The sequence below is a fragment of the Penicillium macrosclerotiorum genome (genome assembly GCF_028827735.1).
Source record: "Penicillium macrosclerotiorum strain IBT 26536 chromosome Unknown utg000006l_segment0_segment0, whole genome shotgun sequence".
Classification (NCBI taxonomy): domain Eukaryota; kingdom Fungi; phylum Ascomycota; class Eurotiomycetes; order Eurotiales; family Aspergillaceae; genus Penicillium; species Penicillium macrosclerotiorum.
In genome coordinates this window covers 2,753,029-2,780,343 of record NW_026643085.1, presented here as the reverse complement: position 1 = coordinate 2,780,343, position 27,315 = coordinate 2,753,029, and the positions used below count along the sequence as shown (strand labels likewise).

The 27,315-nt window shown below is 50.3% G+C and overlaps 11 protein-coding genes across 11 annotated transcripts; 5 read left to right on the top strand and 6 right to left on the bottom strand.

The window, feature by feature from the left end:
• Positions 1-1,062: 1,062 nt before the first annotated feature.
• N7462_006283 (uncharacterized protein) lies at positions 1,063-1,774 on the top strand (the record flags this gene model as incomplete). Its single annotated transcript, XM_057078001.1, has 3 exons — positions 1,063-1,180; positions 1,243-1,319; positions 1,379-1,774. 3 exons carry the CDS (start codon positions 1,063-1,065, stop codon positions 1,772-1,774), a joined length of 591 nt encoding a protein of 196 aa, XP_056933581.1.
• Positions 1,775-2,298: 524 nt separating this feature from the next.
• N7462_006282 (PCI domain protein) lies at positions 2,299-3,833 on the top strand (the record flags this gene model as incomplete). Its single annotated transcript, XM_057078000.1, has 2 exons — positions 2,299-2,539; positions 2,695-3,833. The coding sequence occupies 2 exons, from the start codon at positions 2,299-2,301 to the stop codon at positions 3,831-3,833; spliced, it is 1,380 nt and encodes a 459-aa protein (XP_056933580.1).
• A 784-nt stretch (positions 3,834-4,617) lies between these two features.
• Positions 4,618-5,259, bottom strand: ura6 (uridylate kinase ura6; the record flags this gene model as incomplete). Its single annotated transcript, XM_057077999.1, has 1 exon — positions 4,618-5,259. One exon carries the CDS (start codon positions 5,257-5,259, stop codon positions 4,618-4,620), a length of 642 nt encoding a protein of 213 aa, XP_056933579.1.
• Positions 5,260-5,585: 326 nt separating this feature from the next.
• N7462_006280 (uncharacterized protein) lies at positions 5,586-5,840 on the bottom strand (the record flags this gene model as incomplete). Its single annotated transcript, XM_057077998.1, has 1 exon — positions 5,586-5,840. One exon carries the CDS (start codon positions 5,838-5,840, stop codon positions 5,586-5,588), a length of 255 nt encoding a protein of 84 aa, XP_056933578.1.
• A 674-nt stretch (positions 5,841-6,514) lies between these two features.
• Positions 6,515-7,495, top strand: N7462_006279 (uncharacterized protein; the record flags this gene model as incomplete). The annotated part of the gene is made up of 1 exon (XM_057077997.1): positions 6,515-7,495. One exon carries the CDS (start codon positions 6,515-6,517, stop codon positions 7,493-7,495), a length of 981 nt encoding a protein of 326 aa, XP_056933577.1.
• Positions 7,496-9,601: 2,106 nt separating this feature from the next.
• On the bottom strand, positions 9,602-10,747 carry N7462_006278 (uncharacterized protein; the record flags this gene model as incomplete). The annotated part of the gene is made up of 3 exons (XM_057077996.1): positions 9,602-9,805; positions 9,952-10,068; positions 10,400-10,747. 3 exons carry the CDS (start codon positions 10,745-10,747, stop codon positions 9,602-9,604), a joined length of 669 nt encoding a protein of 222 aa, XP_056933576.1.
• Positions 10,748-12,071: 1,324 nt separating this feature from the next.
• Positions 12,072-13,173, bottom strand: N7462_006277 (uncharacterized protein; the record flags this gene model as incomplete). The annotated part of the gene is made up of 5 exons (XM_057077995.1): positions 12,072-12,241; positions 12,350-12,781; positions 12,867-12,950; positions 13,028-13,046; positions 13,132-13,173. 5 exons carry the CDS (start codon positions 13,171-13,173, stop codon positions 12,072-12,074), a joined length of 747 nt encoding a protein of 248 aa, XP_056933575.1.
• Positions 13,174-14,044: 871 nt separating this feature from the next.
• N7462_006276 (type I polyketide synthase) lies at positions 14,045-17,073 on the top strand (the record flags this gene model as incomplete). Its single annotated transcript, XM_057077994.1, has 2 exons — positions 14,045-14,675; positions 14,894-17,073. 2 exons carry the CDS (start codon positions 14,045-14,047, stop codon positions 17,071-17,073), a joined length of 2,811 nt encoding a protein of 936 aa, XP_056933574.1.
• Positions 17,074-17,110: 37 nt separating this feature from the next.
• Positions 17,111-21,029, top strand: N7462_006275 (type I iterative polyketide synthase; the record flags this gene model as incomplete). The annotated part of the gene is made up of 3 exons (XM_057077993.1): positions 17,111-19,774; positions 19,832-20,152; positions 20,214-21,029. The coding sequence occupies 3 exons, from the start codon at positions 17,111-17,113 to the stop codon at positions 21,027-21,029; spliced, it is 3,801 nt and encodes a 1,266-aa protein (XP_056933573.1).
• Positions 21,030-21,359: 330 nt separating this feature from the next.
• N7462_006274 (porphobilinogen deaminase) lies at positions 21,360-22,473 on the bottom strand (the record flags this gene model as incomplete). Its single annotated transcript, XM_057077992.1, has 2 exons — positions 21,360-21,906; positions 21,971-22,473. 2 exons carry the CDS (start codon positions 22,471-22,473, stop codon positions 21,360-21,362), a joined length of 1,050 nt encoding a protein of 349 aa, XP_056933572.1.
• Positions 22,474-24,958: 2,485 nt separating this feature from the next.
• N7462_006273 (uncharacterized protein) lies at positions 24,959-27,160 on the bottom strand (the record flags this gene model as incomplete). Its single annotated transcript, XM_057077991.1, has 3 exons — positions 24,959-26,665; positions 26,766-26,930; positions 27,074-27,160. 3 exons carry the CDS (start codon positions 27,158-27,160, stop codon positions 24,959-24,961), a joined length of 1,959 nt encoding a protein of 652 aa, XP_056933571.1.
• Between the last annotated feature and the right edge of the window lie 155 nt (positions 27,161-27,315).

The following is a 27,315-nucleotide window of genomic DNA, read 5'->3' as shown; positions in this document are numbered from 1 at the left end:
AGTTCAGTCATTATCGGCTGAAGAATCTGCAAGATGACACGCATAATTCTAGAAAATTCATCGTGGTTAAAGATATAGTAATGAATCAACCCAGCCGTGTCCAGTGTCCCTGATGATTTTCCAAACAAGGCACTGGATGGACTTTGAAGCAGGCTATCCCGATCGGGCAATCCCTCTATTGAATCACGTGAGTCATTTATACTTCTATGGGCTCGATGAGGGAGAAAACATCGAATTCCAGAAAGGGATGACAATGGACAGGAAAAATAAGTAGCAACATATGATAATCCTCTCTGGTAAACTGGGAATCGACTTGCAGATTCTGAGGTCAGTCCCTCTGCTGCACGGCATAAACATGGTCTTACTTCGGTATGCAATCGGAGGTGACAGCTGCAAGGAGGCGTAGCTTGGACGATGAAGAATTTGGCACCGGAATGTGGATATCAACAACTGCCAGCAAAGAGAAGGAGAAGACTGAAATCACCCTTGGTGGTCGTCTTTCGGATATGGAGGGACAAAAAACAATAGTTTGTGCTACTTGCGACCTTGGCTTGAGAGTGCAGAAGGCATATGTACACTTCCATTGGCTGACGTTGGGAGACTCATCAACCTAAAATTATTGAGAGAGAGAAAGAGAGGGGGTTAAGGCATCTCAGGGTAGAACAATGTTTCGGTCTCCACCAAGGGAAGGGTTCAGATGTTGCATCTGTGATGCCCAGTCATGGAAGGACATGGAGACTTGGGGATGAGAACCAGAAACGGGCCCACGGAAGATTGGTATGTGCTTTGCCCGCGTGGTTACCCTGGCAGTCTCGCATCCGGTGGCTCTTTCCCTGCCGGTAAAAAGGCAATCGAGCTTGTTTACAGGCGATTTCCACTTGTCGAAAGCCCTTGAAAAGCACCTGCCATTCCCGACTGCCCCTGCTTTGCTACCTTTCTACTTCCCATTTCCTACTTCCTTCTTCTTCTTTTCCTCACCTTCGTCCTGTTTTCCGTTTCTGTGCTCCTCACATCCGACTTCTCTGCATCTTCCACATCAAATCGCCGTCGACTACGTTCATCATGATTCCCTCCATCATCCTGCTCTCAACCCTGGTGGCCTCGGCCTTGGGCGGCAATTCTTCCACCTACAACTTCCCGTCAGGGTTCAATATCGGCCTAGTCAAGCCGGATCAACTGAGTGAGTTCACGCCCCAAGACCTGCAGCAACAGCGAGCGCTAACATAAGTCCCCGTCCCACAGACTCATGGTGTGAGGGCCAGCGCAACGTGTGTCCCTCAATTTGCAAGGGCTCGACCAAGCAAAACACCTGCGATCCTGTATGTGCTTCGACCGGCTCCAGCATGGAACCCGGCCCACGCTGACACTCGTTTCACAGAACACCCTGAAGTTCGACTGTATCTGCTCGGATGGAACCACGCCCGACGTCTCTCCGTTTATCCAGACAGTTCCATTCTATGTCTGCGAGGCTACTTATGGCCAGTGCATCGACTCTCACCCGAATGACGCTCAGGGCCAGCGAGCTTGCAAACAGGCCGCAACCTGTGGCAAGAAAAACTCAACTGCTTCCGATACTACCAGCTCGAGCGCGTCGGCATCCAGTACCATGGCTATCGCCACTGCGACTGGCTCTGACTCCAGCAAGACCACGTCGTCGGCCGTTGCGGCAGCGAGCACCACAACCAACGCCGCCATTATCCTGGGCAGCCTTGAGGGTTACTCCACAGGTTTGATGGCAGGCGCCATGGTGTTGGCCATGCGGTTCTTCCTGTGACAGAATCCGTCTAGACGATTCCCCATTGCTTTCGGAGTTAGCTTTGAATTTTTGGCGTCATTCTGCGTCCCCATTTTCGTATTCTCTTATTTTCGGCGCGATGACAAAACTTCATTCTGTTGTATTTGCCTTTCTCTTTGAGTTTTTGATTCCCCGTTTCCTGAATGCTTCCAGGTTGTTGATGTTATCCTCTTATCTATGAACGTGGTGCCCATGTCTCTTAGCGGAGTTTGGAGTGTTTCTGTCACGTTAAACAAAAACAACCAAGAACCATGGAGTTAATAATAGTACCGAATAAGGCCGATTGATCCTGTTTATTTCTTATTTTCCGTAGCATTTCGCTCGCTGGTGGCCAACGGGGACGAATAGTTAGGAGTTGAAGGTGTCACCGTTGCGGAAGGGACTTGATGTTCCCCCTTCGCCAAGACTTTTTTTGGCACACACTGAAATTTCTCAACTTATCGATAGACTCCGCCATCAAAGAACCCTCTCTTCCCCCCTCTCCTCCCACCACACACCTCACCATGCCCGCTCCATCCAACACCCTCCTCATTGAGGGTTCTTTCGCCGAGCTCGCCGACGAATTCGCCCAGTACATCGACGCTCTCCGCAAAGAGGGCAGCCTCCAGTCCGAGATCGCCCCGCTCCTTGAGCCGATCCGCCAACAGGAACAATCTGAGGGCGAGCCCAACCTCAAGCAGCGCGATGAGGTCTTGAAGAAGCTGGTGGCTTCTGCGACCGTTTTGAACAGTGCTCCCGAGAAGGGTAAGTTGAGTGGATATTTCCCGGATCGAAGATTGCGACGGTGGTATAGAGGGAAAAAAAAAGAGATATCTGGAAGACGGCGAGCCGGGCAGCAGCCTTTCCCTCATCTTCCCTCGGGATATAAGAAACTGATTATGGACTCGTACCATCTGCAGAAATCACTCCTTCCTACAACCTGCTTGTCCACCTTATTCACCAGTCGTCCGACGCCGACGTGTTCCTTCCTCGCATCTGCACCTATCTCGCTAAGCCCATTACCACCTCTCCCCAATTCGGCCCTACATTGGCCATCTCGATTCTCACCACTATTTTTAACACCCTGTCCTCCAACGACTCCAGCCGCTACCATGTTCTCCTGGCCATTGTGGCCGTGATCCGCCAGTCCGGCTCCGGATACGCCTTCGAGGCCCTCAAGCCCCAGCTTGCCTCGCAGCTGCCCACCTGGCTCTCCGCTTGGGAGCTCGATGACGAGGAGGCTCAGAAGCTGCACCTGGCTATTGCCGATGCTGCTACCGCCGCTGGTGATGATGATCTGGCCCAGTCCCACGTTGTGCAGGCTCTGCAGACCATCCCCTCTGCTGATGCCAGCAAGCCCGCTGCTCGCGACCTCGGTGTGCGCGCTCTCGCTTCGGCTCTGCGACGCCCGGCTGTCTTCGACTTCACTCCTCTGACTGCCTCGGATGCCGTCCAGTCTCTCCGATCCAGCGACAGCACCCTCTTCGAACTGTTGGAGATTTTCACCTCGGACACCCTTGACGCCTACGAGGCTTTCATCAGCACCAACCCTCTCGCCTCAATCTCTGGCGGCGTTCTCGCCGACGCCTCCGATGCCCTGCAGACCAAGATGCGTCTCTTGACCCTCACCTCGTTGGCTGCTTCCACTTCCTCTCGCTCTCTCCCCTACGCCGCTATCGCCTCTGCCCTGCGCGTTCCCGCCTCCGATGTCGAGATGTGGGTGATCGACACCATTCGCGCCGGTCTCGTTGAGGGCAAGCTATCCCAGCTGAAGCAGGAGTTCCTTGTGCACCGCGCCACCTATCGTGTCTTCGGTGAGAAGCAGTGGGCCGAGGTTCAGGGCCGTCTGATGGTTTGGCGCCGCTCCCTGGAAGGCGTCCTCACCGTCATCCGTTCCGAGCGCGAGCGCTTCGTCCGCGAGGGTATCCAGGCTGCCGCTGATCAGGAGGCCGCGGCTGCTGGCACTAAGAATGGCGACAAGGCCCGCTCCGGTGACCGCAGACGTCCCCAGTCGGCTCAACCCGTGCAACCGCGCGAGGTGGAGGCTGTTGGCGAGTAAATGCGACGAGGACGAAATTGTCTGGGATTACTTGGCTGCATTGGAGTAGGTGTTTTTTCTGAGGTGGAGTGGAAGACCAACAAAAAAAAGCTCGCCGAACAACCAAAAATCTTTCTTCGTTGCCGCTCATAGAGAGGAGATACTTCCTTTTCGTGTCTCCCTTTTTGGTTCCCTCTCCCTCTTGCCCCCCCCCTCATCCCCTATCTACCTTTCTTTTTACCCCTCATGCATTGTGTATTTCTTTTTCAATTTTCTTGCCCTTGGTCAGTTTGTAGGGATGGATATAACTGGCCCCCGTTGATACTGGGATCCCCACGAGTCATGTCATGTCTGTTTTCTTTTCCTTTTATTTCCCGAGTCTGTTCCATGTTTGCCCGGCGGGATGAACTTTTTTACTGGTTGATTTCCTGGCCTTCAATCAAAGAATAACAATACTTCTAGATGGCTTGGTGATGTCAAATCGTAGTGTAGGGACTTTGCTGGGCCGTGTGAGTTTTTCCACGTAGAAGACCACCTGCTTATAGATCGGTTCCTGGGCAATACACACTCCCCCTAAACCGCTCTAGGCCGTCCCCCATGAAGAAAAAAAAGGTCTATCGAGAGGAACCAACACACAAGATGATATGTTAATATCGGCGTTCTATGCTCTAAGTACTTCCAAGCTTGTAAAACAGAAGAAAGAAATGAACAAAAGACAAAAAGCAACAACGACAACAGAAGAGGAAACCATCTCGGATCACCCAGCCCCTGAATCTATGTACATTCAAACCTGCCCCGTCCATACTCAACGACGCTCCAGACCCCGCGCCTCAATACCCTTCTTGACCTCCGCATATACTTCCTCCACCGTGCCGGTCGCCTTCACCGAAACAACCTTATCCTGCTTCTCAAAAGCATCCACAACGGGCATCGAGGTCTCGACGAAGGTACGGAATCGCTTGCGAATGGACTCCGCATTGTCGTCGTCGCGTCCGCTGGTCTCGCCACGCTTCAGCAGGCGCGCCTCCATCACGTCCTCGGGGCAGTCCAAGAACAGGACCAGCTCGGAGGGACACACGGATTCCTCGAAGAAGACGGCCTGGTCGAGCTTGCGCGGGAAGCCATCGATCAGGAAGCGGGCCTTAGTTCCCGGGGCCGGCGGGGCGGTGTCCAGGGAGGCCTTCATGGCGTTGGACAGCAGAGCGACGGTCACATTCATGGGCACGATCTTGCCCTCACGGATGTAAGTCTTGATCAGCTCGCCGTACTCGCTGCCCTCGCGGATCTGCTCGGCGCGCAGCAGGTCGCCGGCAGACAGGTGTACGAAGCCGTAGTCCTTGACGAGCTTGGCGGACTGGGTGCCTTTGCCGCTACCGGGGCCACCAAGGAAGAAGACGACTGTTACGTCGTTGGTGGAGAAGCGCGGGGAGGCAGTTGTAGTGGACATGGTGGATTGTTTTGAGGATTGTGGTTTTTTTGTTTTGGAGGGGAAGGCGCTCGATGGATTGGAAGGATAGCGAAATTATGCTCGAAAGGAAAGATGGGTCAAAGATGGAAAGGAATTGGATTCCAAGGAGCACGGGATGCGTAGGTTGTTGCCGTGTGGTGAGAGTGACGATGAAGGTTTTGGAGGGGTAGCAAGCCACTCGAGAGCGGTAGGCGGGAAGCTCGACGGGGCCGTGTTCACGTTTCTTGCTGGGCCTAGCGGGCTGCAGCTACGGCGATCTCGGTCTCGACTTCGGTCCCTCCTTCCCTCTGTGTGTGTCTCGCTGTCTAGTTGGACGGACGTTGGGGCGATTGGCCAGTTCGCGACTTGACTAGAAAAACGTAGGATCCAGAGCCAATGGCAATGATGGTGAGGATGGGCAGGATCTTGAACTGCGAGCGGTCGTTGTGAGGCGCGGAGGACGGGCGCGAGGGTCCAGGACCAGTTGAGGACAGGCGACGGGGGCTCAATCGCACAATCTGGACAGGAGAGACACAAGGCCTGGAAAAGGTTCCAGTGAACTGACGAAGAAACTGCGACATGAGGATTGTGGTGGACGATGTATGAAGAGGAAAAAGGTCGAGGTGGTTGACGGAACAGGACTAGCGGCTGTCGAGCTGTGCCGGAAGAGTCGAGATGCGACGAAACGGACTAGTATATCCATATGCCCACACAGAAGCCCCCGTGAACGAGGAGGGATGGGGGATAATTGAATAGCAGCAAGCATTTATCATCCGAATGATTTATCTGAACTCCCGATGGACCGACAGAACCATTCTAGTGAACCAAGTCTGTCAACTCATGCACCAGCCATGGCATCGACATCGTCTTCGCTCGGTCTATCCGAGATCAGAAAAAGAGATTCTCAATGGACCGTGACAGGGATCAAATCTGGTGAATTCATGCTCACTTACGCTTTAATTTATCCTGGGCAAGTGAACAATTCGTGAAGAGGCAGTTCATACGGATTGTCTGAGGTTTCTCGTCTACCTCACTGTCGTGGAATCCCTCGCCTAGCCTGATATCAAGGCCGCGAGGCATCACTCTCAAGCTTCACATTCACTACCATCCACATGCTCACCAGTCTCTTTGTTGTATATATCCCTTCCACCACCTACTCACCTTCCAACAACAATACATCACCGTTCACTTACTTCCATCATATTTTCTCCACCCCGTTTTGTCCTTAGCCGTTCAATAACATCCAACAGCCAGCATGGCGCAGTCCTTTGAGGATCTGACTAAGTTGGTCATTGCTGATACGAAGGGAGAATATGACAATGCTATCATCCAAGCCGGCAGACAAGAGAGTCTGGGAGGACCAATCAAAACTCAGCAGCATGCAAGAGATAAAGGCGCCATGCCCCGAGTCACCGCGGAGATTGATCTCTCCCACCTCGCCCACTTCCAGTTGCTGCCGGGTGAGATACGACAGAAAATCTACAAATACCTCTGGTCAGACCAGCGGGTGATGATTGGACGCACGAAAACCATCCATCAGATTGACGGGCCGGAGAATCACCGCCTTGCTCGTAACTACCTGTGGTTTCGGGATCGAACCACTCATACTATTATCCCTTTGAAAGATGAAGATGAAATCCCTGAGAGCCCCATGGGCCTCATTCTCTCCTGTAGGAGTATCCATACGGACGTCATCCATTGGCTCTATGCCACGACCCAGTTTGTCTTCTACAGTGTCAAGGCCGCCCGTCGCTTTCTCAAGCTCATCAGCCCAGAAGTGAAGGCATCAATCTGCCACATTGAGATCTTCTACGCAGTATACAACGATCCGCAGCCGGTAAATGACCGCACCTGGAAAGACCGCAGCGATGCATCTTGGATGGCCTTGTGGCGAAGGCTGTCCGACGAACTCCCTTCTCTCAAAGTCTTCTACGTGGACCTGACCCTGTACCACCGAACCGTTCTGAATATGCAACCTGGAGACCCTCTTTCTGACCTGTATAGTGATCTGTGTGATTTCACCTGCTTTCCACAGCTCGAATGGCTGGGGATGATGCTACGGGCCAAAATCCCCACTGACTTGCCTTATATGATGATGCCAACTTTCCATGCTCTTTCAACTGGAATTTTGAAAGGTATGCGCGAGGACCTTAGCGTTCGGTTCTGCCAGACACGAAATAAGGGCAGGAATACTGAAGTATTGATCGAATTCGATCCACTCTATCACATTTTTTGATTTCAGATTCAGAAGGATGGAGATGAGATCTCACGGGGCTTGCGTTTGTGCGTTGTTAAATTTCGTTTGCTGGTGCTGTTGGGATCAAAATCGACGTGGAACAAATTCAATCAACAACAACAAGAAGAGAGAGGGACCTAGCAATCGCTAGCAGAATGAAATGGCATGTGCATGTGAAGCTATCGGCCTATGCAGCCGCAGTAGCGAGAACCATTAGCCCACAAATTCAATACACATTTTCCAGACTCATACCCTGCACCCCTGTAGGTGCCTGCAGCTGAAACTGCCAAACATTATTATTCTCAAAAATAAGGCTGTCCTTGCATGACCCTGTCAGATCTAGAGTGCCTGCCAATTCTACCCGCATGCGGCTATTAGCTGCAGGCCCCTCAAGCTTTCTGGTAACCGCCTCGGCAGCCTCAAAATTGTGACGAGAATTCCCCGGAAATTGGGAGCAGGGAAGCGTTTTTCTGAATAACAAGTGACTGATGCCCATGGGCTTGAATTTGAATTATTGGATCCATGTTTCATCCCCTCGCTCAGTTGTCTCGAAGACCCCAGGTCGCTGGGAGGGTTGGGATTGTAGCATTTATAGCAACTGAGTATTCGGTACTTAAGTGGGCATTTTCGGCTAGTAGTAGTAAAAAAAGCCAATGATTAATTCTTTCTACTTTGATTGACACCTGGGTACTAGACGAGCATTGGTAGCTGACAGTAGTAGAACAGGGTAGGAGTATCTCAAAAAAAGGAATTTCGGAAACAATGCCAGTCGCTTGAGATTTGAAGATCAAGCTAATCGCCAATATTAGCTTTTTGTGTTCAATGTTACCTATAGGGTGCTCGACGGGGATTATTCATACTACGATCCCCAATCGCTCTCGTTACCAACGAATTCCACAAATAAAACGCTTCCCTGAACACCCAGGGGAGCAAATCTTCATCTCGGTCTTCTTATAAGCTTACAACCACCGTTGAAATACAAGAAAAAGCCTCGTTTCAGCTTGTCTGGCCCTTTCGAAGCCAAAAATTCGGGGATAGCATTTGTGACATTGTGTCGCCGAGTGTTTTGCGCCGGCCGAGTGCCCTGTAGTATTACGCTTTGACGCTCTAGGAAAGTCAATCCAACTCGTATAAGAATACGATATGATGATACGGGCTATACGGGATGTGGGATGCATTGTATTGTAAAGGTACATTTTGTGATTATCGGAGCATCGCATATCGGCGTGTTGCTGCCAGCAACCCTGGCCAAGCGAAATACTACGGTCGAATTTGGCTTAGCGGCGCTAATATTTGCCTCGGTATGTCTGCAGATCTATCAATCTATGCATCGTTTCATATGCATGCTATAATTGGACTGTAGAGATGAAACAGGGTGGAATCTTATGAATCAGAAAACAAGCTACTAAGGGCTAGGGGCGATGAGCAAATGGAAAGGAAGTCAATACCACGATGCCGATTACAACAACTACGTGCAGCGGGTCCATACTGCTGTAATTCTCGGAAAAATACCTAGTCGACCTCGTAGAGACTTACCGATGATCCCAATACAGAGTGAGACGGGTGATGGGCGAATGAAGCAGAGGATCTCAAATAAGGTTCCGAGCTATCCTCAATGATGAAAACAAGAAACAAGGTACATGACAGCTGAGGGACGAGTGGTGACTGGACAGACTAATTTGAATTTACTATGACTAGATTTGGCCTTGGGGTGGACCAGAGATCCTACCTAGTATCTGACTTTGATGGCACTGTTTGCTCCAGTCTGGAAGGGATCCTCACTCGTAGATAGGCCTTGAAAACTGGCCCACTTAATGCTCACACTAAAAGAAACCCTTTCCCCATGAACGTGGCTACGCATTCATCGAAAAGAAAAGTCTACCGTCACCTGGTATTCTTCAGGGGCCCCGTGGTCCCGCTGGAGATCATGATACGACTGAGGGAGCACTAGAGAGCGTTCTCTCAGATTTTCTTTCCATTTTATTTTCATTTTATTCCCAAAATTTGACATGAATAAATTTTCTTTTCTTTTCTCTCTGATTCCGTGATTTCGTAAACCTTTTGCTCCGTTCTCCCTTTCGGTATTTGTATGTGTCATAGCCACATTCAAAGGGCCTGGGCTTGAGTCTCATTCAGTCGGCGCTGCACAAAGTGGAGTACGTCCATGTTGTATCTAAAAATATAAAGAAAGTGTGCGAGATTGCTCGGTGGCGGGAGTCGTAGACAGCAAGTAGAATCATCTTCGTCACAATAGCTTTGAAGTGACGATGCAAATGGAGCACAGGTCTCGGGGTGTATGCGCGGATAGATCTATAGTCTCGTTCTCGCCCCAGTTTAGCGTTAGGAAGCTGTGACTTGGGGTTTCACGATCGTCGGAGAAACCCTATCACTTTTGCTTGGGCCCGCCATAGTCTTAGGAATGAAAGGAGCTAGGGAAAAAAGACGCCATTACTTACGCCGGTCCCATCAACACAATTGCCGACGTTCCAGGGCTGCCCGGGAACAAATGTTTCTTCGCCATATGACACGGCAGCAATCACTAGGATCGGGAACTTAGACCCAGCTTCGATCGACTCGCGTCCCACTTACCATTCTGGTTATACATGGGCTCCAGTGCGGGAACAGGTAGAAGCCACTGCGAACTTGTCCCGCAGAGGCCATCCATCATCGCTACTCCGCCCTGCATGAAGAGGTAAATTTCAGCTCAGTAAGAACATGATTACCCAACATATCTAAATTCGGCAGACAAAAGGCGAAATTTTCTTTCCAGGTGCCCTAACAAGGATTACAAAGCTACAGAGAAGACAAGAGCAGGGAAACGATAGGAATGAAGACCTTCGTGGACAATAGACGGATATTTTTCCGTGTGAAGGATATAAAAAATCAATCTTCCCTATCACGTACCAGGGAATAGCCGTGGAGGTAAATCTTTGATTTCGGACAGCTGGCCACGTAGAATCGAATATACTGCTGCATCATGATGGCGCCATTGGCGCCAGCGAGACGATGGTCATCATCACCGTGCTTGTAAGGTAATGCGACACTGCTGGATCCTGGAATCAGTTGTAGAATCAGGTTCTGAAGCGACACCATCACATTTAGGTGATCGCCAGGGCCCTGGCCCCGAAGGAGAATGGCGTGAACACCCGTGGCGCATTGCTCCGGTGGGACATGTTGAGTCTTCGACGGCTGGATTCCAATGCCGAAGACGATGAAGACCAGAACGAGATGCTGGAAGGAGTTGATGTACATGGTGATTGGGCGCAGTGTGCTTGGGAGGTGGATTGAGGTTGTTGGGATTGGCTGGTCGGAGCAATGAGCCCGGAGGGATCTACAGAGCTTTCGCCACGTATTTAAAGTGTACGATGATGAAGAGACAGCAGGGTTTGAGATGAATGGTGAAGGGGGTAAAATCCACGTACTGTAGTATTGATGTGGTGGTGACGGGGATATTCCGAAAACGAGCGGTCGAGATGTGATGGAAATAAAATAGGCCCAAGCCTGAGACGCCAGTCACTATCGTTGCTAACTGAAAATGAAAAATCAAAAAAAATAAGATAAGCTCCTGACAGCCAGGAGAGTACAGTTCTTCCCAAACTATCCGTGGATGTGCGACAGTAGGAATATAGTCGAGGCCAGAGCGAATCTATAGACTGGGAACTTAGCCGTCGGCGGGCGAGGGGTACATCAGATCTTTCTAAAAGCAGGTAATCTATTTTACTAAGTTTTTGGTCTTATTAGGATTAACACGGGTTTCTCGGCATAGTCTGGATGGCCTGTAATGAGCTTTCTCTCTCTCACAGTCCCGCTTCAGTGTGTACCCCGTTCAACTTATCGGATGAACAACAGTGGGCCTGGCCGATCGATCGAGATTTGTCGGCGCAGTGGCCTCCTTCAGCAATGATAGTCATGTGAAAAAAAAATCCGAGATGATACATGGTGATAGACGACCAAACGGAAGAGAAGAGACCGAGACCATGGAAATCCTATGGTTTGAGGAGAATCGAGAAACACAGCGAAGCCCGAGACAGCAGCGCGTATTGCACTTGTTTCCCTGAGTTTAAAAGGGTTTACGCCGGCCAGAATATTGAGCAGGCGGGAATAACCGTGGTTCAACCCGAACTCAATTCTTGGACTGTTGCGGCCACGTTGAGAGAAAACAGCGCTGTGGGATTCTCGAGAGGTTACAGGTGACACGAATGAAAGGTGCTCTAATTGCACGACAGCACCGGTAAAATTAGAGCTCCGCGGACTTGCAGGGCGACGTCGCTACTGTGCACAAAACGTCATTCAAGTTCTTGATGAGGAAGATGAGGACAATGAAGGCTGAGATGACAGGGGCTGCAACAATATTCCATGTCTCATATCTACGGAATACTGGATATCCTGGCTTTCATAATGCTGCTAAACATGCGAGTGTAGGGACTGTCGAAACTCAATCAGAAGTCTCCGGGGGAAACTTCCATACACCCGAGCGTTTCATCTACCCCCGGCCCTCTTGACTACCGTATTTCCTTCGTATAGTTTTCGACCCAAGGATCAAGCATCTCAACTCCATAGCCATGACGATATATGGTTATTCCGCGGATCCCAGACCTTTGGCGATCAGGTCTCGGACCGCATTTCCCAACTCCTCAATAACTTGCCCAGAACGCGGAATGGTGTGGCCTTTGCCGGTGTCGAAAAACGTTGCCGTGTCGGGGTCACAGACATTATAGAGAGCATATGCGCCATGGCGGAAGGGATCTACACCAGATTAATTCAAATAGATTAAACATTGACTCTTTTCACACTTCCAATGTTCAATCGTGCCTCGCGGCAACGCAAGGGTAAAGAATTCGAGAGAAAGCATACCATGGGCGCCCACAATATGCAGGCTAGGCACATCCACCATCTCCTCGGTCTCGTCCGACAGGATTAATCCCTTTTCAACACTTATAGGTGGCCATCCGGTGAAGAAAATGGCGCACTTGATACGTCGTTCATAGCCAATCTCTTGTCGCTGTTGCTCGTCCAGAATGAAGGTGGCTGCTATGGATGCACCCTCACTGTAGCCGATGATCCCGCCAATCTCCGGGTTCTGCTCGAGAGTGTCGTAGAGATATTGCATAACTTCCTTGTGGTTCTTCCATACGACGTCACGGTCCCTGGTTAAGTCGCGCATCACATCTTCCGGATTCTGGCCAACGGGAATCTTTCGTACTCGACTGATCATCGAGTCCTCCGCGGCACCTCCATCATCCGCCCAACGATAATGTGGTCCGATTCCGAAATATTCCTCGAACCCTGCAATCTTCTGGTGAGACCTGTGCTATCTGGATGTAGGAGCTTTTATCTCTGTTTTCCTTTAAGGGGCTGGGGAGTTGCGTACCTGGTGGAGGGGTGATTTGCACGGGCCCGTTGAGATAGACGAAAGAAGCCGAATTATCTTTTTCCAATTCTTTTTGGAGCGGGGCTGCAAGTTTTCATCGTGTGTTAAAAAGAAGAAATATACGCAATTGCACCTGGATTCCTTGAGTCACGGGTTTCTACCTAGCTGGATACTGATATTCTGTGGCAATCAGCTTCATATTCTCTTCTGCTTTCTATATCTTTTTCCTTTTGTCCGGATATTCCTAGTCTCGGTATTCACTTACGTCTATATTGCCAATGGCCCCATGTAGACACAAGAACTGCATTATGGGCAATGCCTAGACCGAACAACGTAGATTTGCAGATAGGCAATGGTCACACAACCGTTATCTCTTCGGAGGACAAAAACGAGCGAGAAAGATAAAGCAATCCAGTAATGAAGAAATAAAGGATTAGGTCCGAGAATTCAGAGAGATGGAGACGAGAGAGAGAACCTTCGAGGAGAACTTCATTGTGCGCACCGCCTATGCCTCGACGCCATCTCCCTCATAAACCAGCACATTCCCTCCGAACACATGTGATCCACAGGAGTATCCACAGATCTACAGTTCATAGAAGCTCGTGTGGGTTGCATGGGCCCAACAGGTCCCTGAATTTGTGTCTAACCCAAGTGGGCTGCACAGCAGGGCGACCGAAGTTACGCCAACCTTGCCCAATGCCAGGGCAGTGCTGCTTATCGCCGGAGTCGGGGCAAAATTTGTAAACCAGAAATGGTCTCAAAATTTTTTGAGACAAAATAGAGTTATGATGGATCCGGGAAGAGTGACTGTTGATCATTCTCTCGTTTCTGGAAATACAATTTCAGAAAATAATCAGGGAGAAAAAGCTATCGCAGTGTCGATTGGTACTAACGGCTCTTCTATTTAATCTCCATGGCTCGTCGAGGTTTGTCGAAAATAGAGATAGCCTGAGCGCCCGCCTGTCGTTCTTTATATAAATATACATTACCTCTAGACCTCAGATACTTTCTCATACTTTCTCTTCTCATACTTCATACTTGATACCTCTTGCTCCGGAACAAGCCCTAATTTCTCACAACTATCTTTAATTCTCCTCTTTCTCTTCTCTTCGCCCCCGCTTCCTCCCTGTCCCTCTGTCATTCTATCCATTACTCTCTTCCTTGTTTTTCTCTTAAAAATGGAAACAGTACACAGCACAGCTGATATCAACGGGGCACAGCCGGAGGGGGAACGCCGGCCGGAACCCATTGCTATCATTGGATATGCCTGTCGACTCTCTGGACAGGTTTCCTCTCCCGGGGACTTATGGGAGCTGTGTACTCGAGGTCGGAGCGGCTGGTCGCCCGTGCCAAAAGACCGATTCTCTCACAGCTCCTATCACCATCCCAACCCCTCCAAGCCTGGCACTTTCAATCCGGCGGGAGGTTACTTTCTCGACGGAGATCTCTCTCGATTCGATGCCCCTTTCTTCAACGTGACTGTCCAAGAAGCCATTTCCATGGATCCTCAGCAGCGTCTGCTACTCGAATGCTCCTATGAAGCTTTGGAGAGTGCCGGCATTCCCAAAGAATCTCTCGCGGGCCGCAACGTCGGCGTTTTTATGGGCGGCAACTTTTCGGATTATGAACTCAATAATTTGCGTGATATTGAGACGATTCCTCCGTTCCAAGCCACAGGCAATGCCCCGGCTCTCCAAGCAAACCGCATTTCATACTTTTTTAACCTACAAGGACCTTCCTTGAGCATCGATACCGCTTGCTCGTCGTCACTGGTGGCACTGCACTACGCTGTACAGAGTCTGCGAAGTGGTGAGTCAGAGGAGGCCCTTGTAGGGGGTTGCAGGTTGAACGTCCTTCCGGATTATTTCGTTTCCATGTCCATGTCCCAGTGAGTCTTTTTAACTTCGATATAACGATTGCGTGTCATGAAGTGTGTGACCATGCTCCTAACATCTCCTCCAGACTGTTTAATGAAGACGGAAAAACCTATTCTTTTGATGAAAGAGCCAAATCGGGTTTTGCGCGAGGCGAGGGTGCGGGCGTGGTGCTGTTGAAGCCCCTCGCTGCCGCCATCCGCGATAAAGATCCCATTCGAGCCATAATTGCTAATTCAGGCGTCAATCAAGACGGGAGAACCAAGGGTATCACGATGCCAAATGAGCATGCGCAGGAAAAACTGATCCGCCGTGTTTATCGCGAAGCCAATCTCAACCCGGAGGAGTGTGGCTTTGCGGAGATGCACGGCACTGGAACTAAGGCTGGAGACCCCGTTGAAGCGCGCGCCGTACACGCAGCGCTGGGAGAAGGCCGAACAGCTCGAAATCCGCTGTATATCGGATCGGTGAAGTCAAATGTGGGCCACTTGGAAGGCGCCAGTGGGATTGTATCGATCATCAAAGCCGCCATGATGCTGAATAACGGGCTCATGCTGCCCAACGCCGACTTCAAGAAGCCGAACCCCAATATCCCGCTTGCAGAATGGAATATGAAGGTTGTGACTTCGACCCGGCCTTGGCCTCGGAGCAAAAAATATGCCAGTGTCTCTAACTATGGATTTGGAGGAACAAATGCTCATGTTGTCCTTGAAAAGCCGCCTCCGCCAGTCCAAGCGGAGGATGATGCTGTGGCAGATGGCGATCCCAAGAACCGGCTTTTCCTAATTTCTGCCAACGACAAGGATTCGCTACGAATTCGAATCCAAGATTATGGCATTTATTTTGAGCAGCGGCCCGAGGTGTTTGAGAACTCGCTCTTCGGCAACTTTGCCCACACGGTTGGCACCAAGTTATCTCATCTCTCGTATCGGGTTGCCCTGCCCGCTGCTTCCCTCGACGAGCTCGGTATCAAGATGGCTCAGCTCAAGGCCAATCCGGTCCGAGTTTTAGGGACACCGACAATCGCATTCGTTTTCACTGGTCAAGGCGCCCAATGGGCGCAGATGGGCATTCCCTTGATGGACGAGTACCCTGTATTCAGGTCAGCGATTGAACGAGCAGATAAATGCCTTCGTGTCCTGGGTGCCGAATTCTCTCTTCTCAAGGAGCTTCAAAAAGAGAATGCCATCTCGGAGATTCATTCACCACATCTGAGCCAACCGGCTTGTACTGCTCTCCAAATTGCTATCACTGATTTACTCGGCTCTTGGGACATCCGGCCTTCATCGGTCGTTGGCCACAGCTCCGGTGAAATTGGCGCTGCCTATGCGGCCGGTATTTTTGACCTGGACGGTGCGATGGCTCTGGCTTTCCGCCGTGGCCAGATGACCCAGCTTCTGAAGAGTTCATACCCGCTTCTTAAAGGCACCATGATTGCCGTTGGTGCGGGTCCGGATACCATCAAGCCCATCCTCAAGACTCTCGGCTCTTACGCCACCGTCGCTTGCGTGAACAGTCCATCTAGCGTCACCGTATCTGGAGACTCCGATGCCATCGATAAATTAGAGTCCATTCTTCAAGAGAAACAGCTATTCAACCGCAAGCTTAAGATTGACGTTGCCTACCACTCCGACCATATGAAAAAAGTGGGTGAAGCTTATCTGGCTGCTATCAAGTCAATTCTGCCCTCTTCTAGCGCAGTGGCTACTTTCTTTTCGTCTGTCACCGGCGAGATTGCACAACCTACCGATTTGGGTCCTGCATACTGGGTTGCTAATTTGACTTCACCCGTGTTGTTTGCCAACGCTTTGAGTAAGCTGTGCGCGGACGAGGAGAAGCGACCGAACCTACTTATCGAGCTGGGGCCACATTCAGCCTTAAAAGGCCCGATCTTGGATACTATGAAGAGCCTCGGCTCTTCCACATCGAAGATTGGCTACACGCCCACCATTGTCCGTAATGCGGATCCCGCTCAGTCAGTCCTGGAGGCGGCTGGCGCTGCTTATGTGCGAGGTGCCAGCCTCAACATCACGGAAATAAACTTCCCGTGCAGTGCTGCAAGGAACCGGTCGTTCTTGCGGGATCTACCCAAGTATCCCTGGCAGCATGATACCCGGTATTGGCACGAGGCGCGTATTGCAGAGAATCACAAATTCCGCGACGGTATTCGAAACGATATGCTGGGTGCATTGGCTATCTATTCGAATGATTTGGAGCCTACCTGGCGCAATATAGTTCGTCTTGATGATATTCCCTGGCTTCGAGAGCATAGGATGCAGGGTATGAGTGTGTATCCAATGGCCGGATATGTAAGGCGATTTCAATTTGACTGATGCATTCAATCCATTGCTAACGTGGGAATAGCTGGCTATGGCGATCGAAGCCGCACGCAGACGGGCCGAGCAGCACGAAGTCGTTTTCTCGCAATTCGAGCTCCGCGAGGTTACAGTTGGAGCAGCCCTCGTTCTGACTGATGATGTCGACGCTGAGACCACTATCTCTCTCAAGCCGTATGCTGAGGGTACTCGTGGCAACTCCGATATATGGGACGAGTTTCGTATCTGTTCGTGGACCTCTAAGCGTGGCTGGACTGCACACTGCTCCGGTTTGATCCGTACACGCACCAACAAGAAGCAGCAGACGTCTGTGTCAAATGTTGCCGAGTCTGAGGAAAAGCACTTCCGCGCTCAGATGGACACCGTTCTGAAGGAGGCTACGTACACTATTGAGACGCAGAACATGTACCAAGTTCTGGCGGATGTCGGGGCTGGTTACGGCCCAGTCTTCCAGGGTCTCGAGAATGTGTTCTCGAGCTCTGTCCATTCGCGTGCCGATCTATGCGTCCGAGACACGAAGACGGTCATGCCAAAGAATTTTGAAGCACCATTGAGTATTCATCCGACCTTTTTGGATGCCCTTCTACATTTGGTCTGGCCCATTCTCGGCCAGGGTCGCATGGAGCTGGAAACTCTGTACATGCCGACCATGATCAAGAGCCTCACCATCAGTAGCAACATCCCCTCTATACTTGGCGAATCTGCCAAGGCCTGGTGTAACGGTGGTCCCAGTCAGCCCTCTCCGGAGCCCACCAAGTTTGACCTGTGGGTGACGCCTGAGGACTCTACGAACGTCCTGATTAATATGGAGGGTCTCATTATGACACCTCTCAATGATCCTGGTGCTAATCGTAGTGGAGACACCCGTAGCTTGTGCTACAAGTTTGAGTGGAAATCCCTTGCTGAAGTCGAAACCGAGCTTGATAGCGAAGCTGTGGTGGCTGATGATCATGCTAGCGATCTGAATGGGCATGCCAAGGAGCCGAATGGCCATGCACATACCAATTCCAATGGCCATGCTACAGCAAATGGGGAAGCACTTACCAATGGTCATACCAACGGGCATGCAAATGGCCTTACTAACGGCCATACTAATGGACATCCAAACTCTGATATAAAGTCCAATGGAAACGTCGATGGTAAAAGCCAACGGCAGACTGATATCTTGATCACGCAGTTTGGCAAGTCTGACGGGGCTTCTGACAAGCTGATTGAGGCTATTTCAGAAGACAGTATCTACTGGAAGCCATCGATCTCCACTCTGGAGGAGATCGATTCCACCGGAAAGCATGTCGTTGTCCTCCAAACAGGAACCCGGTCTCTGCGTGACCTTACCGTAGATTCATTTGAAAATATTAAGAGGACATTGCTGAATGCTTCCAACCTTCTTTGGGTTTATCGTTTGGACAGGCCTGATGCCCAAATGATTGTTGGTATCACGCGCAGTCTACGGTCCGAGACGCTAGCCAAAGTCGCTACACTTGGTCTTGAATTCGAGGATCTCACAAAGCCTACAGTGCCAATCGTTGCGGCTATGAATGCTTTGTGGCCTGCCAATGGTGTGAAGCCATGTGTTGACCTTGAGTTCCGGGCTAAGGGCGCCAATTTGTTTGTGCCGCGGGTTCTAAGCGACGAAGCTGCCGATGCTTTCGTCAATAACGAGACTCACGAGATGACCATCTCATCTCAGCCTTTCAACCAGCCGGGTCGCCGTTTCAAACTACAAATTGGCAATCTTGGCGCTCTTGACACTTTGTACTTTGCCGATGAAGTTGTTGAACCCTTGGCCGATGACGAAATTGAGATAGAAGTCAAGGCCACCGGCCTTAATTTCAAGGATATCGTCGTCACCATGGGCCAACTGGTGCAACCATATATCGGTATTGAGTGTTCCGGTATCGTGTCGTCTGTTGGTAAGAACGTCAGCCACCTGTCGGTCGGTCAACGAGTCATGGCCCTACCATTAGGAGGCTATTCAACCTATGCTCGCTGCAAAGCAACCAGTGCTGCTCCCATTCCAGTAAACATGACTTTTGAGGTTGCTGCAACCGTGCCTGTTGTCTTCTGCACTGCATACTACGCTTTGTTTGACTTAGGTCAACTCCAGCAAGGCGAGAGGATCCTCATCCATGCAGGTGCTGGTGGTGTTGGCCAAGCCGCTATCATGCTAGCGCAAATGACGGGGGCTGAGGTCTTTGTGACCGTTGGAAGCGTCGAAAAGAAGCATTTCTTGATGACACAGTATGGCCTTCCAGAGGACCACATTCTGTATAGTCGGGACACGTCCTTCGGCCGCGGTATCCGCCGTGCAACCAACGACGAGGGCGTCGATGTTGTGGTCAATTCGTTGGCTGGCGACCTTCTTCGCGAGACCTGGGAGTGCTTGGCACCGTTCGGGCGCTTTGTTGAAATTGGAAAGGCGGATATCACCAAGAATACCCGTCTGGACATGCTGCCATTTGAGTGGAATGTCACTTTTGCCTCGGTTGATCTGTCCAAAGTTGCAGCGCACAAGCCGAAGCTGATGAAGCGGCTCTTGGATTGTGTTACCTGTCTCATGAAAAAGGGCGCTCTCCATCCAATTCTTCCACTGACTACATACCGTATCTCTGAGCTTGAGACCGCGTTCCGCACATTACAGACTGGAAAGGCGATGGGGAAGATCGTGGTTGTTCCCCACCCAGACGACCATGTGAAGGTAAGATATTTCACGATTAGAAATATACATAATTATTACTAACTCGAAACCTGTTAGGCTGTCTCGCCGAAGACTGGATCGTCTATCTTGAAGGCAGATGCTTCCTACATCCTGATCGGTGGCACTGGCGGTCTTGGCCGCAGTATGGCCAAATGGATGTCATCTAAGGGTGCACGCAATATTGTACTTGTGTCTCGCAGCGCTTCTATCAATGATCAGGTTCAGAAGCTCATTGACGAACTGACGGTCACCGGTACTCGCATCCTCGTCAAACCTTGCGACGTCAGCAGCAGACAGTCTGTTGAAAACCTTATTAAGGTCGAAATGAAAGACCTACCTCCAATTCGAGGTTTGGTTCACGGCGCCATGGTCCTTCGCGTAAGTCGATATTTCTGCAAAAGTTTTAGACACTGGGGAAGGCTAACCTCCGAGTCCCTAGGATATGCTCTTCGAAAATATAACTCTTGATGACTTCCAGGCCGTTGTGACCAGCAAGGTTGACGGCACATGGAATCTCCACGAAGCACTTGCTGATTCTCCCCTGGACTTCTTTGTTGCACTATCCTCCGTGGCCGGAGTAATTGGTAACCGTGGACAAGCAGCCTATGCTGCTGCCAACGTCTTCTTAGATGGCTTCATGGAGTATCGCCGCTCGCAAGGACTCCCTGGTACCTCTATCGATCTGACTGCTGTGCGAGATGTAGGCTACCTAGCTGAAGTTGATAGCAAGAGACAGCAAGAAGTTCTCAAGAACATTGGAACAGATGGCATGTCTGAAGCCGAGGTTCTCGCGCTTCTTGCAGCTGCCATCACTGACTGTCTAGAACCGTCCTGTTCTGGTCAATTTGTCACTGGCCTTGAGCTCAGTACATTGGACCATTTCTGGGCGCAGGACGCCAAATTTAGCGTGCTATACGAGGCCGCAAAAGCCGCTTGTGGTAGTGGGCATAGCGGGGGCGGGGGGCCCTCCACACCGCTGAACATACTCCTTGCAAATGCTCCATCTAAGGAGGAGGCCCTGCATATCTGCTATGAGGCATTAGCGGCCAAGCTGGCGCAAGTACTAGTCATATCGTTGGAAGACATGGACCCTTCGATCACGGTGGCATCGCTGGGTCTAGACTCACTGGTTGCGATAGAGATTCGCAATTGGATTGCACGGGAGGCGAATGCCAATGTTCAAGTGCTGGAACTGCTATCGAGCGGGTCTCTGATGGCGCTGGCTGAGATCATTTTGAATAAGTCTCAGGCGTGATTAGGTCTGTCTCTCAACGAGTCATTGACTAAGATAGTTTGTTTGAATTCCTTGATATATCGAGTACCTTTTTCGTGTTCTTTTCTTGTTGGTAGTCACCATAATGAACTTGCTCTTCTCCGTCGAGTCGGTCTTCCCTTTGGCAGTGTTATAGAACCGAGTGTACTATCTTCGAGTATCATTAAATCCAGCTAGAAAGGAGATGATCTATCATATTCTCTATACTATTTAATATACACAGGCATGCTCTCTCTTTTTAAATCGTAGCAAACGCAAAATTTACCAGAAACTATACTGGCAATACTTCGAAATCTGCTGCCACGCATCGCCTTAGGCACCAGTAGCCTTCTCCAGCGCATTTTTCTGCAGAATATTGATTTCATTCAACAGAGTTCGCCCTCCATTATCCTCCAGTCGCTTAGCCACCGTGGCACCGAGAGCCTCCGCTTCAGTATCACTGCTCACATTTAGGACTGCCGAGGCAGATACCTTGCTCAACCCATGAGGATGGATAATGGTACCTTCTAGTCGCAGGCGAAGACCAGCTTCTGGGATTTCGCCTTGGTTTTCTATAATACAATTCACTGCCACTGGGGAGGAGCATCCGCCCTGGAGTGTGCGTAGCATTGCTCGCTCCGCGAGGCAAATCCAGCGGGTCGGGAGCTCCTCGATCTTGCGAACAACCCCCAGCGTTGAGGATTCATCAGCGCGGACCTCAATACCCAGCGCGCCTTGGCCCACTGCATATGGAAATTCAGATGCCGACAGGGTCTTGGTAATTCGGTGAGATAAGTTGATGCGGTTCAGACCTGCCGTGGCGACGATAATAGCAGAGTACGGACCCTCCAGGTCATCAAGCTTTCGAAGACGGGTGTCGCTGCATGAACATGGTAAGCTTTACTCTTGTCTGATACATGAATACCATCAAAATTCGCTCTTACAGATTACCACGACATTCCTCCACTATTAAATATGGGTACTTGCTTTTGATCAGTGCTTTGCGTCGCGTGGAACTAGTCCCCACTACCGCCCCACGGGGAAGCTGAGCCAGGTCCGTATATTGTTCTCGAAGACTGTCCTTGATGACCAGGGCATCTGTGGGATCTTCACGATGCACAATTGCCCCAAGAATGCATTTGCTTGGCAGGTTGGTCGGCATATCCTTCAAGCAGTGCACCAGGAGATCTAACTCGCCGGCATACAGTTTGGTCTCCATCTCCTCGGTCCAGATGTTCTTTGCAGCGTCGGATGGCCCACCGAACTTGAGAAAGGGGGTTGTTTTATCAGCATCCCCACGTACAACAATTGGCTGCCATGGGAATTTGATCTGCGGGTGGGCATCCGCTAGTGCTTGTGAGACACGCTCAGCCTGCACCACGGCCAATTTGGAGTTCCGAGTGCCAATTACCAACTCTGATTTGAGGGCGGGATCTTTGTTGGTCATGATGAAATGAGCACAGGACCCAGTTATCAAACAACACGGATATACTGAGCCGGGGAAATTTCGCAGGTGGAGCAGAGCTTTAAATGAGGTTAACATGACATGCGTCTGTGTGCGGCACTTCTGGCCCCAAACAGCGAAATGTCACGTGAATATGTTCAAGTTATAAAACTGGAGACACATATAATATCTTGTTTTTTGACCATGCTAATTTGATTTGAATAAGATAGATTTCGTTTTAAAAAAAAGATTCGTTGATAAGTCTTACAAGCTCGAAACATGGGTGGTAATGAAAAATATTCCCGCCTGTTCCGCCCGAAGCAGACAGCAGAGGTGAATTATAATATCCATTCTCGTAAAGGTATCATTGAGCATATGGGATATCAATAGCAATTCAAATATTTAAAACATAGGGTTACAAGCATTACTTAAACCTAATGATCCATTAATGATCGATATGATTCCCACGCAGAGCCCCAGCGAGATTCTTGACACAAGGTAAGCACGACGCATTATCTCTCCTTGTCTGCAAAGCAACAGATTTTCGAATCAGGGAGCAAGGAAACTAATCAGCTGTCTTTCGGCATCCTCTCGTTCTGCATAAATTCATGAATCGAAGACTACACTCGATCAAACACGTACTCGGATACTGTGCGACGATCACAATCAGATAAGACGACAGAGTTTGAAGCTTGAAGGCTTAAATGTCCACCCCACCTTTTTCAACCCTCGTAAAAGCATTCCTGCTAAGCTCGACAAATGCTTACTAGGTACCATTCAGGAGTACTTATTCGATCCAATAGGAGAGGGTAAAGCATAGATCTCTCGATCATCCAGGAACATTGCATATGGGAGATCGGCTGTGGTGCAGGGTTCCTGGGCGAAGCGCCGATCTTCCTTCTGCCAACGCCACTGCCCACAAACGAACTTCTCATCTGCCACCGCTGACGCGGCCACAGCGGAGTGGTCGTCAGCGCAACGCCACCGGTATCATTTTGCGCGCGCGTAGCTGAGATGGGATGGTGCATCTTGGGAAAATATGACACGTTGATTATTTATTATGTTTGTCTCCCCGTCGTGGTCGGAATTAGCGTGTACAACACAGCCCATGTTCTACAGCAATAACCATCCTGATTGGATTAATCTTGGATAAATTGAGCCACGTTGTCAAAACGTACTCTGTAATCGTACACGTACACCTCGTTTGTGTCAGTAGGAAACCAACAGGACAGGAATGACCTGGCCTCCATCGGATTCGTTATCCGCATCTAGTCTAGTGATCAATATACGGGCGGTTAAAAAAGTATATTTCGGTTCCCAGTTCGGAGCAATTTGTACACAGACGTGCTACACAATTGTACGGCGTACACACCACATTCTGATCACACTGCGTGGGCGTATTGGTCCTTCCCCCCAATACGATCAAGCACGCTCGCGATCGACACCATATTATAGGTTAAGACTATACGCCAGCCACCTAGTGGGGGGCGGACCGCAAGGCAAGTGGGTACTATGGAGTACGATGTAGCAACGTGGAACATCATGGGAGTAAGGGGGTTATTAGCAATCCTCGCTAGGAGTTGGAACCCAGAAACAGCTATAGGGGTTAGGTGGAGAGTTCATTTACATGGTGTGAGAGGACCGTTCACTATAGGTTCTCAATGCCCTGCAAAGCCCAAGGCTCGCGGCTAAGCACATGTCAAATGATCATCAACTCGGTATCCAGACTCGCATGTACTGTACTGTATCGAGGGGGGCAAAGTGAGCGGGTCATGCTGGAACCGGAGGCGAATCAAAGACCGCCGGTGTATGGACTGGTCTCGTTACAGACAAACTTATAAGGTGATCATCGGGGAGCTACCGTTGCAGATAGAATGGACAAGGGGAAGAATAATAATGATGCAATATTTACATTTCTCTTTCGTTCAGGGAATATCCAGACAAAGTCGGTAATATAGAACACAAATAATATTACACAAGGGTTGAAGAAGAAAAAAAAAAGAAAAAAGATGGCAACGACAGGACAGGAAGCCAAGGCCGACCCTGCTTCGCTGTATAGAAGTAGTGAACCAGGAAAAGAGATCAACCAAAATTCGAACAGGAAACCCAAGTAGAAAAGAGAAAGGAATAAAAAAAAACGCCAAATGGGGTATGTTATGCGAGGAACGATCATGAGCTGATTGTATTTACCCATACCCGCCACGACCCAGCCAGTCTTTCCGTCTTCTCGTTGAGGTTCAGCCACGGAGCAGACAGTAATAGTCTGTCACTGTGATTGTTGTAGTAATATATGGTGCGGTAATTTCATGTCCCTCCGAGACTAGCTTCACCTGGAAGCCAGCAGAATCGGAAAGAGGTAGTAAGAGGGATCTGCAAATGCAGATACGACGCTGCTAAACATGCAAGACGAGAGAAGCAAAGAAAATGGAGTATTAAAAAAGGGAAAGATGGAGGAGAACCTCTTGAGAAAAGGATCATTCGCTTTTGTTCACTCCGACGCCTGCGAGCGCAGGTGGATCTCTTCCACGGGCAGGCCCTCCTCGGAGGGAACATGTTGGTATGAGCGCAGCTTGCGTCGCTTGTACATGCGCCAGAGAGCAGCAAAAACACCGCCGAGAGTGCATGAGATCAGAATGAAGATGAGCAGGCCACCAACGCCGCGGATTACCTCATAGGCCTTGTAAACAGCTTTAGCAACTTCTTTCGCATCAGCATATGAAGAGGATGAATCAGAAGTGGTGCTTTCGTTAATCATATCAGCCATTTCGGAGCTACTGTCGGAGTTACTGTCGGAGCTGTCGCTGGAGGAAGGAGACGAGGACGAGGACGAAGACGAAGACAAAGAGGAGTCTTTGTTGACAGAAACGATGATTGAGGGATCATCAGGTGTCGGGCCAGTCGATGAACCTAGGAAGCCGACAGCCTTCCAGTTTGTGGGAATCTCGGTACGGATAATAGTCGAGGTACTCATGACCTTGCCGTCGCGGTCAATAGCCTCGGCGGTAATCCAGTCCATGAACCCATCTGCGATGTACATAGTCTCGAAATCAGTCTTGTTGGTCTGGCCGATGAAGACGGACGAGCCGCGGTCGTAGGCCTGGGCATAGAACTTCCAGGCCACAACGTCAGTCGCACCGTTCCAGCTGACATGAATCAAAGTAGTCAGGTCCATTTCAGAGGTACCGTAGACCGAGGCCACAACATCTGGTGCCTGGGTCGGGCGACCCACAAACTCAGACTTATACGCGCGGTAGGTCGAATAGCGGTCCGAAGCGAAGCGGGCAGTCATCAGCAAATCGCCGTTCGGGGCGTGCTCGCTCTGGTAGCCACTCTGGCTCCATCCGATAAAGACATTGTCGTTGGGAAGCAATTGAACACTGCCGCGGAGACGGGTCAGATTATTATCTGGACGGTTGATGCGGTTGATCACACGAGCGGTCATGGCAACAGTGTCGAGTTCGACGAACAATGCGGATGAAATGTTCTCGTCATTGCCACGCTCGTCGGAGGCATTGTTGAGGAACGAGATGACGTGGTTGGTGCCATTGGACGAAATAAACTTTACATCGTGCTGCTTGGAGAAAGTAAAGTCCATGTCGAAATCACTTTCCAGGCCGCCCAGACGCCACATAATGTGTCCATCCTCGCCCGAAATGCCGTAAATGGTGTTGGTGAAACGCAGAGAGATGATATAATCTCCCGCGGCGTTCTTGTCAACCGCGTTGATGTGAACATAGTCCCAGCCGGGATGACCTTGGGGCGCATCCCAGGAATGGAACATGTTGGATTCGTGCAATGCAATGTGATCTGACGAGTCCCACTGCACCAGAACCTCACTAGTCTCCATATCCAGCTCCATAAAGCCACCCACGACAACCCAGCTCTCCTCCGCCGGACGTCCGAAGTCTGCCAAGTTGACCGGCGTAGGGCGGTAGGTGCAGGCCACGGCCGTCTTGCCGCCTTCCAGGATGTTGAACTCATGCATGTTGAAGTCGTGGAGTTCATCCAAACCACTGACTTCCCTCTCCATATGGTAGTGCTTGTTCAAGAGTATGCCACTGCCTTTGTCGTCGCTGTCGAGTTCCCAATTCAAAATGAACGACAGGTGAGTCTCGCCGTCTCCAAGGTTGTTGACGGGCCTGAAATCGAAGACGTTCCGGTTATCGAACATGGTTGATCCGGCCCAGATCAACATCTATTGTCACCGCAAAATCACAAGTCAGCAATCTGGCTCTCCATATAGAGGTGCATTTGGTCTGGAAATGCGAAAAGGGATCTGGCGCAAAATAACCTACACCATCATTGTCGTAGATATACGGGCCAACTTGGTACTGCTGGTATTTTTGGGTGGGATTTTCTGGCGAGATCTGTCCGTAGGGCGCCACAAACCAATAACCTGGGGCAGCACGTTCGCGGTCATGGTGGGTGACATGCCATTTCAAGGCTCGTACTTCGGGGAGCTGGTTCGGAATGACTCGGTCAGTATGGACAATGAGGCGGAGGATCAAGATCAACTTGATCTGATTGATGCGACATGGACTTGGGTTTTGTTGATTTTTTTTGGATTGTTTTTTTTTTGCGGGGAAAGCCAAGGAACACGTACCGTCACGAAGGACATCAAGTCGGCATCATGACGCTCTGCAACAACATTATGCAGCAACGACAAAAGCAATGCGCCGAGAAAGATCATGGTGGGCTAAAGGAGTGGCTAGGAAGAATGCTCTTCCCCAATGTGCAAGAACCGAAGAGGAGCAAAGACGGCGATCGAGCACAAGGGGAGGAGAGGGAGGAGGGAAGAGAAAGACCGGATGGGCGTGAGAGGGCCAACAGGGTCGACGACCAGCG